Here is a 15,749-nt window from a genome sequence, read left to right as displayed (position 1 = left end):
CAGCGAGGAGCTGCGTAGAGCCTGAGGAGGGCCAACGTGGGAGATGTAGAGGCTCCAGAGGATGATGTAGAGCCAGAGAGGTTGACACTAGGCCAGAGAGGCTAACATTGGGCAGACGCTGGGCCAGAGAGGTTGACGTTGGGCAGACGCTAGGCCAGAGAGGCTGACGTAGACCCTAGAGGTTGACACTGGGAGATTTCGTGGGGCAGATATCTATCTCTGACTGAGAGGTACTACATCCGAGGGCATTCTCTGTTGGGTGAGCCATTTTTGGCACCCATATTGTATTCTGAAACTGCTTAATAATAAAACACTCAGATAGCTGCATCGTTTTTCCCGCATTGGGTTTTTCCGGGGACATTAGTCCAAAATAACGGTGTCACTTGTGTGCTTGTTTTTCCTTCAGTTGATGATCTGTATTGGTTGAGATTGTACTTGTATTTATTTTCAGTATTTACATGGTAAATAACTTGTTAATTAACAGAACAAGTAGGAAGAAATAAATCAGAAACTACAGGAAGGATTTCTAATAGTTAGACTTAGAAATTCCAACAGAAAGTTCTCTAAGGAGAAAATTCCCCTTCTACGTGTCTTCCTTCTTTTCCATTGGATTTCTACCCCGACAGAAATTGCGCCCTTCAAGCACTACGCGGAGGCTCTGTGTCACTCCCTCTACCTATGCAAACTCATGAACTGGAAATTGTACCTCTTTGTCGTCTCACTCAGAGAGAGATTTCCTCGGATCTGCTTCCCAACAAGGACTGCACAATCCCTTCAAGGAGATTCTAATTGTTGCCAAGTGCAACGTCTCGCCTCACTGCTCAGCACTTGATCTGCTCTTCCTGTTTCAAAATCAACGCTTTGATACCATGTGAAAATTCCTACACCTTGAAGGAACCCCTACTGCAGCAAATCTGAATCTACTTCACCTACTTGATTTTAAATTCATCAAGTTATTCTTTTGAATACTGACGCAAATGAAGTTGTATTAAGGCGCTGTAGTAAGCTGCATTCAGTAAATGGAGGAGCCACAGTGAATCGCACTGAGCCACAGTCATAAAGAGGGAAGCCGCAGGAGCCACAATCACGAAGAAAGGAGCCGTAGTAGGGTTTGACTGCACCTAGTTTGGGTTTAAGGTGCAGTCACAACCTCATGGAGCAGTGGATGGTGTCACCGCAGTGAGTTGGAGTCTCGACATTCTCGCATAAAGAATGGCAACAAAGAATGGTTGTAGTCTGGGCATGTCACTATCTCTGTCTCAACATTCTCTCCCAGCATACTACAGTCTCGGCATACCAGTCATGGAGAAGATCTAGATGGTATCATTATAATAGTCTCAGTGATAAGTACAATGGCTCAAGCACTTGTGGTTAAGTAGAAGTACAGTAATATGAAACCTCAGTGAGAACTGTAACTTGTTGTCTCTCGATGGGTATCATGATCCTAGAGACAATCCCAACATAAAAAGGAACGTTACCATGGTCTTAGTGGACTTATCTCTCAATAGTCCTTGTACATATATGATGAAAAGAAGCCCAGAACCCTCACTATATCGGAATAAGGTTCCACTGTTACAGTTTAGTTAAAGTATAGTCATGGAGATCAAACTTTCAGGTAGATCTCATGGATATGATAAAGAAGCAACAGTGAGGATCTCAGTGATGATGTAATAGCTTCAATGGTGCAGCAATGAGGATGACCTCAGCAGCAACAGAAAGGAGGATTGATATCTTGGTCTTGGAGAGGCACAACGTGTATGGTACAACAAATGGACGAAAGGCAACTCTCTGATAGGTGAAGGAGTCACCTTAGAGAATCAGTTGAAGCAATATGTCTTCAACTGATCTCATGCGATATCAAAAGTCAAAATATTGACTTCTATTGTAAATGTACTATCTCTCTCACTTTCTCTACTGAACTTTGAAGAACATAAAAGAAGAATTGATCAAGGGTTTCCCCACATTGGGGTTTGTCCCTTACTGGCGCCACATCTTGTGTCCTCTTGTCTTCGCTTGTCTTTTGCGATTTATATTTATGTTCTATCTGCAGTTTACTTTAATGTTGATGAGATTGCTAACTGTGAAAATTTAAATAAATTGCTCTAGCATAGAAGATACCTAAAATTAACACGTTTCATTAGCAAAAACAGATGGTTTCTCATTTGCAGCAGCACCAGATGAGAGGGAGTTGTAGTAGATGGTAGTAATATGCAGGGATAGCAGCAACACAGATGCAACATTTGCGTAGTAGTGGGTGGATAGTGATGTCAGACATCAACAACAAAGAGGGAGATGATATAGAGTTAGAGTGATGCTTCAGCGGGTTGCATTACTAGAGCACATTCATCGCTAAGAGGGAGTGTTGATTTTGGGTAGCATCGAATGTGCTTTAAGCCTCAAAATTTGTAGGGAGGCTAGGACACATGTATTCCAGAATACCCATAAATCATTTTGGGAAATTCCACCCGGAGACAATTTTATTAAAATAATTAATTATTTTTAATGGATGCCTAAGTCTAAACTTAGGAAATTAAAATAATTAAAGGGTATTAATAAAACTGGGTGTGAATCTTCTAGAAAAAGACGAAGATCGAGTCAATATGATCTGAGCCATTGATTAGAATTTAATCTGGGTCGTTGATTATTCAATGAGAAGATTATAAGAAGGACTTCGATGGGCATTTGGAAAATACACTAGGCAGATACTCAGTTGCCCAAGTAGATCGATTTTCTCACTGGCTGAAGTTCGGCAAGAGGAAATCGAATCAGAGGGTGAGTTGCAGGTGAGAGAGAGAGAGGGTATTAGCAATAGTCGAGAGTGCAGGAAATGATAGGAAGAGGCAGCGCAGAAGAGGGACGTAGATCGCTAGCGCAGAGGTAGTGATGCCAGGACTACGCAGAGGCAGTGACACAGGGACAACACAGAGGCAGTGACACAAGGACAACACAGAGGGTGACGCAATGTGGCTAGCGTGAGGGCAGCAGGTCCTCTCAGGTGTTAGAAATTCACTGTGGAGTGGAGAAATTTGTTTGTAAAATTTCTCTCAGTGATTCTTCTTCTATTCTGCTATCCGTAGATTGTACATGAGATTTTGTTGAAGAATAATAAAAGAAACCCTCATCTGCTGCACTGGTTTTCCCACATTGGGTTTTTCCGGGGACAATTGTCCAAAAATAATTGTGTTAATGTGTTATTGTTGTGCTAGTATTTTCCTTACATTTATTTTTCGCAGTAATTAATTTGTGAATATTGCAGTGTATGTATTTCAATATTTGCCGTAGACCACTGCAAATAATTTGTTTAGTAAATTAACAAATAGAAGAAATATTATCAGTTGCTGAAGTAGAATTTGAAATTTTCGGATTTTCACATTCCCAACACCATATGTCTCACTCCCCTCCTCTCATTATAACTTTGTTTCACACTTTTCCCATCCGGGTCCACATTTTCCCATTGGGTCAACAAGGAGTTAGCCTCCCCCTCCCCTTGTCCACACTTTGGGTCGGGCCCGAAACGATGCCCCAGAGGTTGATGCAGATAAAAAGAAAGTTACAAGCATAATTTGGTCACTTACAACATGAAATGTACCACAAAATGCAAAAAATGGCTAGCACATAGGAATTTAACACGCAGACAAAAGACGAACATGAGGTCTATCCCTTATCATTATGGCCATCACCCTGGTTCTTAGGGCCCCTATGTGAGCCCCCTGCATCATTAAAGAACCCATGATTGTCCCAACCTTTGGTGGGCGACGAATTGCCCAACCTTAAGGGTGTATTCACTGCTGTACCGTACACATCATGCTCTCATCCCCTGGAGCCTTGAGCAGTTAAAAGAAAGAAAATTAATAAACGGAAAAAGGCATATGAAGAAGGGTGGAAAAACAAAGGCCAGGGTAACTCATGTACCACGATTGCTCCCTCCTACATCTATACGCCCAGTGTGTGGACTTCCCTTATCATAGCTACCCTTGTACCATGGCATGTCGCTTGGAGCCTTCCTGGTTGCCCTACTTCGTTCCGCCATCATTTCACATAACACCTACCATTTGACAGATGTACCATGGACCTGTTACTCCCTTAAAGGTTGATACCACCTAATAGGGTCCTTTATTAACCTCTCTCTTGAGCTTAGCGACACATGTGCACTCTAAAGCCCATTTGGAAGGGCATGCCACTATGAAGAGTGCACTTTTGCCCCTGATTAACAAGATTATTTACTCAATTGCTCTAATGACTTGTTGTGCTAGAAGGTGATGAGACACATTGGATCTTATATAAGATTGCAGGTGGGTCTTCATCTTGGGTTTGGCCTCCCTATACGGGTTCCAAGCCCTTTAGAGGGTCATAATGGCACTTGTAAGGTGAGCATTGAGAGCCATGGGCCTCCACCACAGCAAAGCATTTATGGCAATGCCATGGGCATCTTCAGTACCCCACATTACTTGTTTGTTCCCCAACCATACAAAGATGATGATGCACTTGGACCGCATTGCCCAGCCGCCCACACATGTACACATTACACATGGCAGCTGATCCAAGGCCCAAATGGGGTGTTGTCTCATCCGGAGAGACATGGGAGGGCTTGTATCATCATTCTAGCCTTTATTGATGGAGCAACGACATTTGTGATCCAGTTGGAGACCTATGAGACCATTCATTGTGCCCCTCAGCTACTTGGGAGCACCACAAATGTTTTGATTGGAAACCAAGGGGCCACCCCCTTGTTGATCAATTTAGGAGCCCTCCTGTTTATCATGGCACACTGAGGACTTATCTTGGCCTTCCAGTGGCCCTTTACACCACTATTTTATCATTTCGGCCTCACTAGGAAGGCTTATTTTATATTTTTGAACTATTTGGTGGGTTTGTCACCAATAGGATTGTTATTTTTCTCATTAAAGTTATTTTTAGGGGCTCATTAGGCTAATTAGACTAAATCAAACTCCTTATGGCTCATGCAAATAAAGGAGAGCCTCATTGTATTGGATCATCATCATTCTTGGATTAGCTCTTCTTGAGTAATTCACATTTCTTCTTGGATGACTATTGGAGACTCTTTCATGCATTTCGATATCTTTGAAGGCTAGTTTGGTTTTCTTCTTGGAGCGATTATCTTGACATTGGATTGGATATGTCTCTTGATATCTTGTAAGTGAATTTTGTTAAATTGCTTATGAATAATGTCTATATGTGGAAATTATGCAACTGGCTATAGTTTTCATGCCCTAATTATTGAATATCATTGTTGAAGATTCTTAGATTGCAAGTTTGTGCATGTTACTCATAGATAATGAGTAGAAGAATGTTCCTAGTAGATTGAAATCTCTTTCTTCCATGAAAATCCTATAGCTAAAATTAGTCTCTCCCCATATACCTTACCAGCAGCCATACCATTGATTTCTGTTGAATGTGCTAGCATTCCTCAACTTCTCGACATTGGACAAAATGTCCTAGCCACTGTTTTCTGCCTCTTCCTCTTGACTTTTTGCCTCTGCATAGAATCGCCATGGAACCCCGATCCACACAAGCTGAAGCAATCCTCACCACTCACTATTCATCCAATAACATTATCCCTTTACTCTCCAGCTGGTGCCATCACTTCTAGCCTTTAAAATTTTGTGTATTTAAAGAAGAAATGCTCGAAACCTGCATAGCTGTCATGGAATTCTTCCCAAACAATCGTTCCTCAGCATCCTTTATTTATTTTAATAACGTCAGCTTCAGCAACGTTAGTTTCATTTGCAGCATCTCCATTTGTAAACAATTTCTTTGTATGTGTGGAGCTTATTCAGGAATTTACCTGGGAATTTGTTTGCTTTCACTATATCTTGAATTGCAAGCTTCTTGTAACCAAAGTAGCTGCCAATAAAAACCAAGGACAGGGAAATTCCAAACCATAAAAATACCAAGGCAAACATAGTCCTAAAAGGTACAGCACCAGAAAAATTCTCACCCCAATTCATGCATTCAATACAAAGAAAATGCAGAAAACGATTCCAGGACACATGAAAGTAGTTTTCAGTGTGTTTTTTTTCATCAAGAAATCTGGATGTATACCCTTCAGAGATCCGAGAAAATCTCCCAAAATGCCCAAAAGTTGACAGAAATTCCCCCAGGGAATCTAATTGATGTCGTTGTGCACAAAACCCATGTTCTGGATTTTTGAAATTCGACTTCAATTGTTCAGAAACTGTACCCGAAATCCGCTGCCTGAAAAGGATTACAAATTTTGATTCATAGTTGAGCATCTCTGTATCATTTGTTCAACTCCCTTTACAAACATCAATTCTCCTGCTAATGTGCTCAAAAAGGACTGGAAGGTGGTTTAACTTTGCACCTGATCGTAACTCAGATGTCTCAATTAATAAAGACTAAGTATCATCACTGGGATTGAGCTAGGAAGGGTCTTTACATTGTAAGAATTATTTGGAGGCCTGCTCCAATTCCTTTCAACAACCATTCCAAAGAGTGCTAGAGGGAAAGAAATAAATGCCACCATTACATGAATACAGTCCTTCGCTCACATAACCAGATATAAATTGAGTATAGGCCATCCCAATTTTATTACAAACATCTTTTTTTGTAGTAGTTATCATTCTCGTGGAGAAGATAGACGTTGTGCATCTGAGACATGCCACTTATTAACCTTGCTGCCACCTTTAACCTTGCGCTGTCATTGAAACCACCAGCGGATTTCGGAGGGGGTCTCTACTGGTAAATGGTTTTGGATCTGGGGGGTCCGAAATGCACTGGAATATGTCATGTGGAAAAGTGGTTTATTTTTCAAAACAAGACTTCGGACCCCCCTAGCTGCTAAAGCTTGGATGACCTTGGGGGGTCCGAAGTGAAATGAAAGCCGCTGAACTTATAAGAGCTAATATTGACCATTAAAAACTGCTCCATATTTATCCCATGTGTTATTGTATTTCAATATTTGTAAAGGCGTGCTCCTCCCTTGCTTTGATTAGTATAGGACTTATGATTAAAAATACAACTTTTATTTTAAAGAGATATTTATATAAAAATATTCAAATATATTTTTATAAAAATATCATGGTACTTTAAAATTAAAAAATTCTAAATCATTCAAAAGTATTTAATCAAAATATATCTTAGCATTTGGCCAAGAAAGAAATTGGCAATTTATCACTTAAAATTTGTAATTTTCAGTGTACCAAAATATGTTACAACATCGCCACAGTTAAAGTGCTTGACTTTTCTCAATGTTAATCAAGGTTGTCATTGATGTCAATATGGCATTGTTGGAGATGGCAAATATTCTTGTGATACATGAATAACCTTGTTTCCCTAACCTCGTGCAAACCCTAGAGAAAACCCTAAGCATGAGATGATGTAAATTCCCTAGCTATATATCTCTATCTATATGATGACAAGCCCTAAATAGTCAATGCATGATCTAATGATACATGATCAATTGTTGATGCATGATCTAATGATGAATGAAGAAACCCTTACCATGAAACCCTTCTACTCATTGATGAAAGTCCTTGTCCTTATATGATGCATGAATAAATTTTGATTGGCAAATAGGATGACCTAAGCCCTAGCCTTGTTGGATGATGCCTTAATGAAGGAACCTTTACCTTAAATGCCAAAGACATAAAATTTTATAGGCTACCATGATGACATTTTCACAAAATTAATTTTATTGAGAATATTTTTCTCTTTCCAATGAGCTGCCACTCGCCCTCTAACTCCTTATAGATTGAGAGAAAACGAACTTACAAGTTGGAATAATGTATTTTCTTTTTTAGCTGACCAAAGCCTACCTGTATGTGTCGGCCTCACTACCAAGAGACATGTCTCTTTGTCAAAAGTCAAAATCAGTATAAATATAAGTCCGTACTCCCCATTTTGACTATCAGAATTCGGTTGAGACAACCAGAGTTATAGTGCAGAACGCAGAGACAAAAAGAAATCACAGAACAAGGAGACAAGGACAAATTTATTAAGGAATTTTCTGTGCATTAATTTCTGAATTCCAGCCTCTGTAACATCTGCAATTTCGGCCTATTTCAGGCCTGAAATTTCGGCCCTGTGGCCACTGTAATTTCGGCCTATTTCAGGCCTGAAATTTCGGCCCTCTAGCCACTGCAATTTCGACCTTTTTGAGGCTCGAACAGCCACCTGTGGAGAGGCTCATCTGCATCTATGGACAGTAACCTGTGGTAAAACAAGACTCAGACCTCAGTACCTCAGACCTGTTAGAAGGTTGATCTGTGGAAAAGAATTGCGACTGTGACAAATTCATCATTTGGAGATCAGTGTTCTGAGGACATACTACCTTTGCAGTAGATCTATTGTGACTGTGACATTTGTGAAGCTTGGATTACCTTAAGGAAAAACATCTCAGACCTATGACTGCATTTCTGAGCCTGTGGAGATCTTTGGAGCAGTTTGTGATTGAAGATATTTGGATGATGTCTTGAAGTAGTATTGGAAGTCTTTGAAACAATTGAAGGCCCCTTGTTGAAGCAGTCTTTGAAGACATGTTAAAGACTTGTTCAAACATCATTAGAGCAGTTTGAAGTCTTGACATTAAGAAGTTTTGAGGCATCTTAATCTTGACTGTGGAGACAATTAAATTCAGATTATAAAAGCATAAAAAATTGGACTTGGGCAATTCGTTTGTGGCTACTTGGAGTCTTGAGACAGTTCTTTTGGAATAGCATCAGTTGGATTTGACACACAGAATTCTTTGTAACAGTATTGTTGAAGTTTTGAGAAGCAAACATCAAGGACAGTAAGCTAGGTACCTCACCTCACCTCAGTCTCAAGCTCAGACTACATTGCAGACTTGTGCAAAGGAGCTCGGACCAGTGATAATTATCACTACAGCTAGGATACCACAGTGACCTGTGGAACTGCAGACTTTGGAGCAGTATTTGTTAGGCCTGCGGAAGGATAAGTAAGGAGGCTTGAAACCACATTAACATAAACTCTCAAACCTGTGGTTATTCAACCCTTGAAGACTTGAAGAACATAAGGTTTGAGCATCCCTTGAGGAATATTAATTGAACCCTTTTAGAGCAGCCTTTGAGAAGAATTATTGAACGCTGTTGGAGTAGACTTGGAGCAGTTTTGGACAGACCCCTGTAGACTTGAAGACATCTTGTTGGGAAGCAGTGTAGAAGCTGATCTTTGAGACACCCTTGGAGACCATGATACATTATTGAAGCCATCATGAGGTGACCGAAGCTTCTCTTTGGGTACCATGAAGAGTTGTGGAGACACCTTCATGAGAAGACAAAATTGTCATTGATGAGCTAAGTGCTTTGGAGATCAATTAAGGGCAGTGTTAGCAAAGATATTATGAAGGCTTATTGCAGAGGATATTGGAAGCCTTGCAGAACTGTTAAACTTATCTCGACGAATTGAAGTAGTGGGTTGGAGCCCTAGAGGATAGGAGTCCTCAAGAAAACTAGGTTGGAGCTTGTACTGGAGATAGGGTTGGAGCCCTAGAGGTTGGTGCCTCAAAGTGACAAGGTTGGAGCCTTGGGAAGATAGGGTTGGAGCCCTAGAGGTTGGTGCCTCAAAGTGACAAGGTTGGAGCCTTGGGAAGATAGGGTTGGAGCCCTAGAGGTTGGAGCCTTGTGAAGTCCAAGTTAGTGCTTGGAAAAGTACAGGTTGGTGCTTGAAAGGATTGAAGATTGATGTCTACATCTAGGGTTGGAGCCCTACACTATTATTGTACTCGATATATATGATTAATAAAATTATTTATTCTATCATTGTTCATTTTGTGTTCTAATTATAAGTGATCTAATTGGTAAAAATAACAATTGAAAAGAAATACTGATTCACCCCCCTCTCATTATTTCCAGCACTCAAGTCCTTCTTTTGCTTACCCTTCATTCACGATGCAAATTCCATGCAATCATCTGAAGCTTTCTTCTTGGGATGAAGATCCTTATCTTACAACTCTTCCTGAATGGAGTCATCCCACAGCCTATCCCAGTTTGGCAGCGTCTCTTTGGCAATGATCCCTTTGATGAAGAGCTTCCAATCCTTGGTGAACCCTTTCAAATCAATCCTTACCATATCTCCATCTGAGGTAAACACATTGATGGCAACAATCTCATCTTTGACCTCAGACAATCTCGTCAGATACGAGGTCACGCTTTCACCCTTTATCATCTTGGTGGACTTCAACTTATCCTCCAATACCAATACCCGGTTCTCGTTCTTATTCTGGAACAAATTCTGAAGAGCCATCCACATCTCATGTGCATTGTTCTTCTCGGAAAAATGAGGTATTAGGGCATCCTTCACACCATCTAGGATGATCAATCTCGTCCTCGCATCCAAATATTCATATATTTCCAGCTCCTTAGGGTCAATTGGCTTCTTGATCTCTTTCTCGGCGAACTCCTGTAGTAGATGTACAGATGTACCACACTGTCCTTAAGTCTCCTTGGCCTCCTAATCCACTGCGACTTCCTCCACGAAATTTCAGAACTCTTTATGAGATGTATTGCCCACACTTGGATGATGAAAATGACTCTAATACACCTTGTCTTTATACACATACAAGGGCTCCAACGAATCTTGAAGAGACACATCTATTGGAGTTGTTTTACACCAAGCCTACATGACTTGGTAACCAACAATTACCTTGTCAACTTCAAAAATTCATTTCTCTCTAATGACAACTTGGATTTGGACGATTCTCGATGCGTTAGACTCATATTGCTGAGCACTGTCATTGTCATCCATCACATGTCACAAATCCTTCATGGTTTTGGCTCAAACATCGATGGGTGAAAAACCCAACACTTGGGTTCCAAGCCCACAAGCTTGCCTTGTGATGATTTTCCCTCCAAACCCTGAACCCTAGGGCTTGGAGTACCTCCCAAGCTACACAAATCAACCGTGTCTCGTCGCAGAATTTGGTTAAGTCTCAAGGGTCTATGTCTATGTGTATTCCCCTTCTAAGGGTTGAATTTGTAATATCTTGATGTAATACTTTTTTTGGGTGAATGATTATTCATATTTAGACTCCATTGCTAAAAATATTTTTAGAGGGTGGAAAAATAATTAATCCCATCTTGAGTCTTTTTAATTTTAATTTCTGGCAAAAATAAAATTAAAATTAAACCAGAAATTATCCAAAAAATAAAATGAAGGGAAAATTAATTACCCTCCAAGTGGAAAATCATCAAAATTAATAAAAGTTTCATTGGTCCAAAAAAAATCAATTTTATGAGGTCCTCTAGCAAGGGAAAAGTTAATGTTTTAAAAGAAAATGACCCTTTGGACCATGGTGGTTGATGACTCTAGGTTCTTGGTCTATCTCAACTTGAATTTGTTAGTGGAAGAGTTTGACTGAGTTTTCCTCTATATAGGGGTTTTAGCCTTGGCTGACTGCCTACTCTTGGTGTCCCTGATCTTCACTTTTTTGCTTTGATGAGAAGAAGATAAGAGAAGAATATAAAGAAGTTAATAAGAGCATAATACACAAGTAATTATCAACCTAAGAAAATCTTTCTGCCTTTCCGATTTTTTGACATGGTATCAGGGCTAAGGTGAAGAAGAAGGAAAAAGGCACACTGAAGATCTATTGAAGAAAAGGGGACAAACAAAAGTCATTAAGAAAATGGATTATATAAGGAGAGAAGCCTACTGTCTACAGGAACTATGTCAACTTCAATGAGGGGAGAAAACAAGCTAGAAGGAGCTTCCAAATATAGGACATGGAAAAAGAGGATAGATCTTATCCTAAAAAAAAAACAAAGTTTTTGAATCTTGTTCAAGGAAAATTCAAGAAGCTTATTGATGAAGCAGAGAAAGAGAAGTTTAGAGAAACTGAAATCTTGGCCATGAACCTAATAGTGGATGGAGTAAAGGACAACCTAATTCCATACATATCCAACATAGATTTCGCTCAAGAAATGTATGAGGCTCTCTCCAAATTATTCACCATCAAGAACATTGGTCAAATAGCAAGCCTCAAGAATGAATTAAGAACTATTAAGATGACGAAAGATGATACTGTATCATCCTACTTTATAAGGATATCTAGAATCAGAGATGAACTCCAAGCAATAGATGAAGTTGTACCAGAAAAAGAGCTCGTAATTACTGCTCTTCTAGGACTACCAAAATCTTGGAGTGCTTTTGCATCAAGAATTAACAGTTGGAAGGATACTCCAACATTTGAACAAATGTGGAATGCATGCAGTCAAGAAGAAGCTTGAATATCATTAGTAAACAACAAGAAGGAAGATGAAGAAGAAAATACCTCTAATGCCTATTTTGCTCATCACAAAAAAAAAAGGATCCTTCAAGAAGTTCAAAGGATGAAATAAGAAATTTGACCTATCCAAAATTGAATGTTACAACTGTCATAAGATGGGTCATTACAAGAATCAATGTCCTGAGAATCCAAGAGTGGATAGCTCATGATTGAGCCGATACAAGCAAAATGATATTGGTGATGATGGAAAACTTTCTGTTTATTAACGTTGAATTTCTGTTTATTGCTTTATTGGATATTGAATATTTGCAAGGAAAAAGAACAAGTTTAAGTTGGGAAACTGATACCTGATATGTGCAAATTTTGGTGCTATTTTTTTTTGGTATTTTAATACATTTTAAAAGAAAACATTTACAATTTTGATTATTAATAAATCTAGAAATGTTAAAAAATACAATCAATTGCAAGTTAAATATTATAACTTGATGAAAATAAAATTGAAAAGTGAGATCACCAAAAATTTGTATAAAATTTTAAGGGGAGGATGTTGAGGTTCAACAGGTTCATCACATTATTTGACTTTTACCTATGAAACAACAAGAAGTGAATATTTTGATAATAGGGTTTGAAAATTAATTTTTCTGTCTTGATGGATCTGTACTTGGATAGAATGAAAATTTCTACACGTACAATGAAGCAACATACTTTAGTTCTATAGTAATGATCCCAGGGGCCTGGAGAATCTATACTAGGATCAATTTATACAGTTTCACCAAATCTAGTATTGAACTCCACTATTAGCACTGTATTGAAGTTACACAACTCATTGGCATGAAAGGGGAGAAAATATTAACAGAAGGGAATTGTGTTGTTTTGAGGAATTACAGCATATCACCGTCATATAGCGAGCCTTCATTCAGCTATTCTTTTCTATTAATTCCATTACTCAAGAACTTGGGACAGATGAGTGATACCCTCAGTAGAACAAAATAGCACAATCATATATGGACCATACAGTAAATATACACCATCAAGACGTCATCGAGAAGAAATAACCACTGGGTAGCCATTATGTAAGTGAATTTCTGAGCAATATATATATATATATATATATATATAGAGAGAGAGAGAGAGAGAGAGAGAGAGACGTATTGCAACAATTTTTTCATTGGTTGGTTTATAGCTTATTTTCTCTGGATCTTAATTCTTGCATAGGATTCTGTATTAACATACCTTATCTGAGTTCTTTCTCCCATATGTTTATGAGAAACAAATGAAAATGTTGAGATGCCCATATCAAAGAGAATGTGAAGTTTGATTTCATTTACATGTGTCAAAGTGAATTTGAAATGGAAGAAATCGATGCCTTCAAGCTCATGCATATACGACTTGTGCCACCAAGTGGTAAAAGAAAACATACTGGAGGGTCCGACTGTTAAGAGGAAAGAACAAACCCTTAAAATATATCCAAGGAAAGAACTAAAAGGAGGCCTCACTGACAGTTTGTTTTTCAATTTCTATTTTGTTAACAGGTGAATAGTTCAGGAGTGATGCCGATAATCTTTTCAACTTCATCATTGGCCCTTCCAGGAACTTTAGCACGTTTTACTGGTCTTGCTGTTCTGAAAAATGCTGCCACTGCTTTAGCTCCTGGAGGTATAGTCTGCCAAATTTAATCACTCAAGTTTTTTTTGGGTTATCTTGCATCTTGTTATTGTAGTTCTGTTCAAAATTATTATGCCTTTTTTAAAAATCAAATTAATCATTTTGAGATTAGAACATGATTTTATTCATCAAATACCTGGCGAGTTGTCATGAATTGTTTGTAGGCTAAATGTCTAAATTGGAAAAGGGTGTTGTATATTTTTAAGCCATGGCACATTTAACATTATGGAAAGATAAAGATGAAACGTGTAGGCTATGATATCACCACTCTGTCGTCCACCAAGTGTTTTGTACTACATTAATCCTCATGTTGAACAGAGAGACTATGTTCATGCCACTAATATTATTTACCTTTTTACAGGTCCATTATATCTCCCAACAAATGTGCTGCTTATTGCATTTTTCAATTACTATTATACTTTCCTTCAGCTAGATCCTGATGATGTTAGTGAACAGCTAAAGCGCCAAGGTGCCTCCATTGCTTCAATTCGTCCTGGGAAAACCACTGCAATGTTCCTACAAAATGTAAGCAGCGTAAGAAACTTGTAGAGATAAAATTGTCACTCTAGTAGGTCTTCAAGGTTCATTAGAACATGTGCTCCAGATTGAAAAGAATACTTGCCTTTCTCATTTCAGATGATACGATTTGCTCAACATAATACAATATAGCTATATCAAGAAAGCGATAAAATGTCTTCTTTTTATGTTAGAAAAGTAATAGCATAATTTAAAAATTATATATATGCAGTCAATGCAATGTAAAATTTGTGATATCTGGGAGAAATTAACGTATTGTCTTGTGGCTTTGACTTTTGACAATGTCTTATCCAAGAACACTGATTCAAATATTGTTCTTCAGGTGCTTGCCCGCATATCTGTCTTGGGCTCTGCTTTTCTGGCAGTAATGGCAGCAGGCCCTGCTGTAGTTGAACAAGTGACACACCTGACTGCATTTCGTGGGTTTGCTGGCACATCTGTTCTCATCCTTGTTGGTTGTGCTACGGATACAGCACGAAAAGTTCAGGCTGAAATAATATCGCAAAAGTACAAGAATATAGAGTTCTATAACATTGATGATGATGGTGGGTTCAGATAATCTGCAACATGAATTTTGAAGATAATTTTCTGTGATTTTTTCCAACTGTAAAATAATGCTAACATTTCAGGGTTTCAAAATATTATTTTCACTTTGAATTTATATGGAGAAAGGGTAGCTGATAGTCTCAAAATATAGTCTAATTGTAATCTTAAGATAGCAAAGGCCAATATTTGGTTTATGATGTAAAAGGTTTTAAGTGTTATTATCTACATTAGCGTTGAGAGGAATCTCACATTGTAAATTTATGTATATTATTTTTGACGACTCTGCCTGACTAGTTTCAGAGAAACTGTTGATGCATTTCTTAAATTGCAGAAAGTTCTGAAGTCACCAGTCCCATTTTAATGGACAGAAAATTTGATAATTTACCAACGTAGCTAGTTGTGGGGTTAGGTGTGTATGGATGTGCAGAAACACATCATCATAAACAATATACCTTAGATCTTATGTAAAATTAGCAACATAGATTGAAATTGATACCTTTGTACTAACCATTGTAGCATGTTTGTTGCCCAAGGATCTGTTTGTTTCATGACTATTTATTTGGAAGGATTGCATGTTAATGTCTTGGGAATATCTGATGGTAAAATGCATTTATTCTAAACTGACAGCTAATATAAGCAATGTATAAATAGATAGCAGGTCATTTTGGCAGGGTGTTGATACTAGTAAACTAGTGAAGCAACAAACTCTTCAAAAGGAAATCAGAAAGCAAGGTCAGTATGGGAAAGCAGGGACAAAGTTTTAAATGTGAATCTTGCA

The 15,749-nt window shown here is 38.5% G+C and overlaps 1 protein-coding gene across 2 annotated transcripts in view; it reads left to right on the top strand.

Annotated features, from left to right (window-relative positions):
• LOC149244273 (preprotein translocase subunit SCY1, chloroplastic-like) overlaps window positions 1-15,009 on the top strand; it is a 225,824-nt gene extending 210,815 nt beyond the window's left edge. For both annotated transcript variants that reach the window (XM_089374782.1, XM_089374781.1), the window contains exons 6-8: window positions 13,756-13,879; window positions 14,250-14,413; window positions 14,748-15,009. In XM_089374782.1, the coding sequence (XP_089230908.1) occupies window positions 13,756-13,879; window positions 14,250-14,413; window positions 14,748-14,984 (525 nt within the window). In that variant the 3' untranslated portion in view covers window positions 14,985-15,009. The remainder of the gene's footprint in view (window positions 1-13,755; window positions 13,880-14,249; window positions 14,414-14,747) is intronic.
• Window positions 15,010-15,749: the final 740 nt, after the last annotated feature.

This window comes from Pinus tabuliformis, chromosome 8 (genome assembly GCF_031772625.1).
Source record: "Pinus tabuliformis cultivar Carrire ecotype Pingquan chromosome 8, CPIR1, whole genome shotgun sequence".
NCBI lineage: Eukaryota > Viridiplantae > Streptophyta > Pinopsida > Pinales > Pinaceae > Pinus > Pinus tabuliformis.
This window is presented reverse-complemented; position numbering and strand designations above follow the sequence as displayed.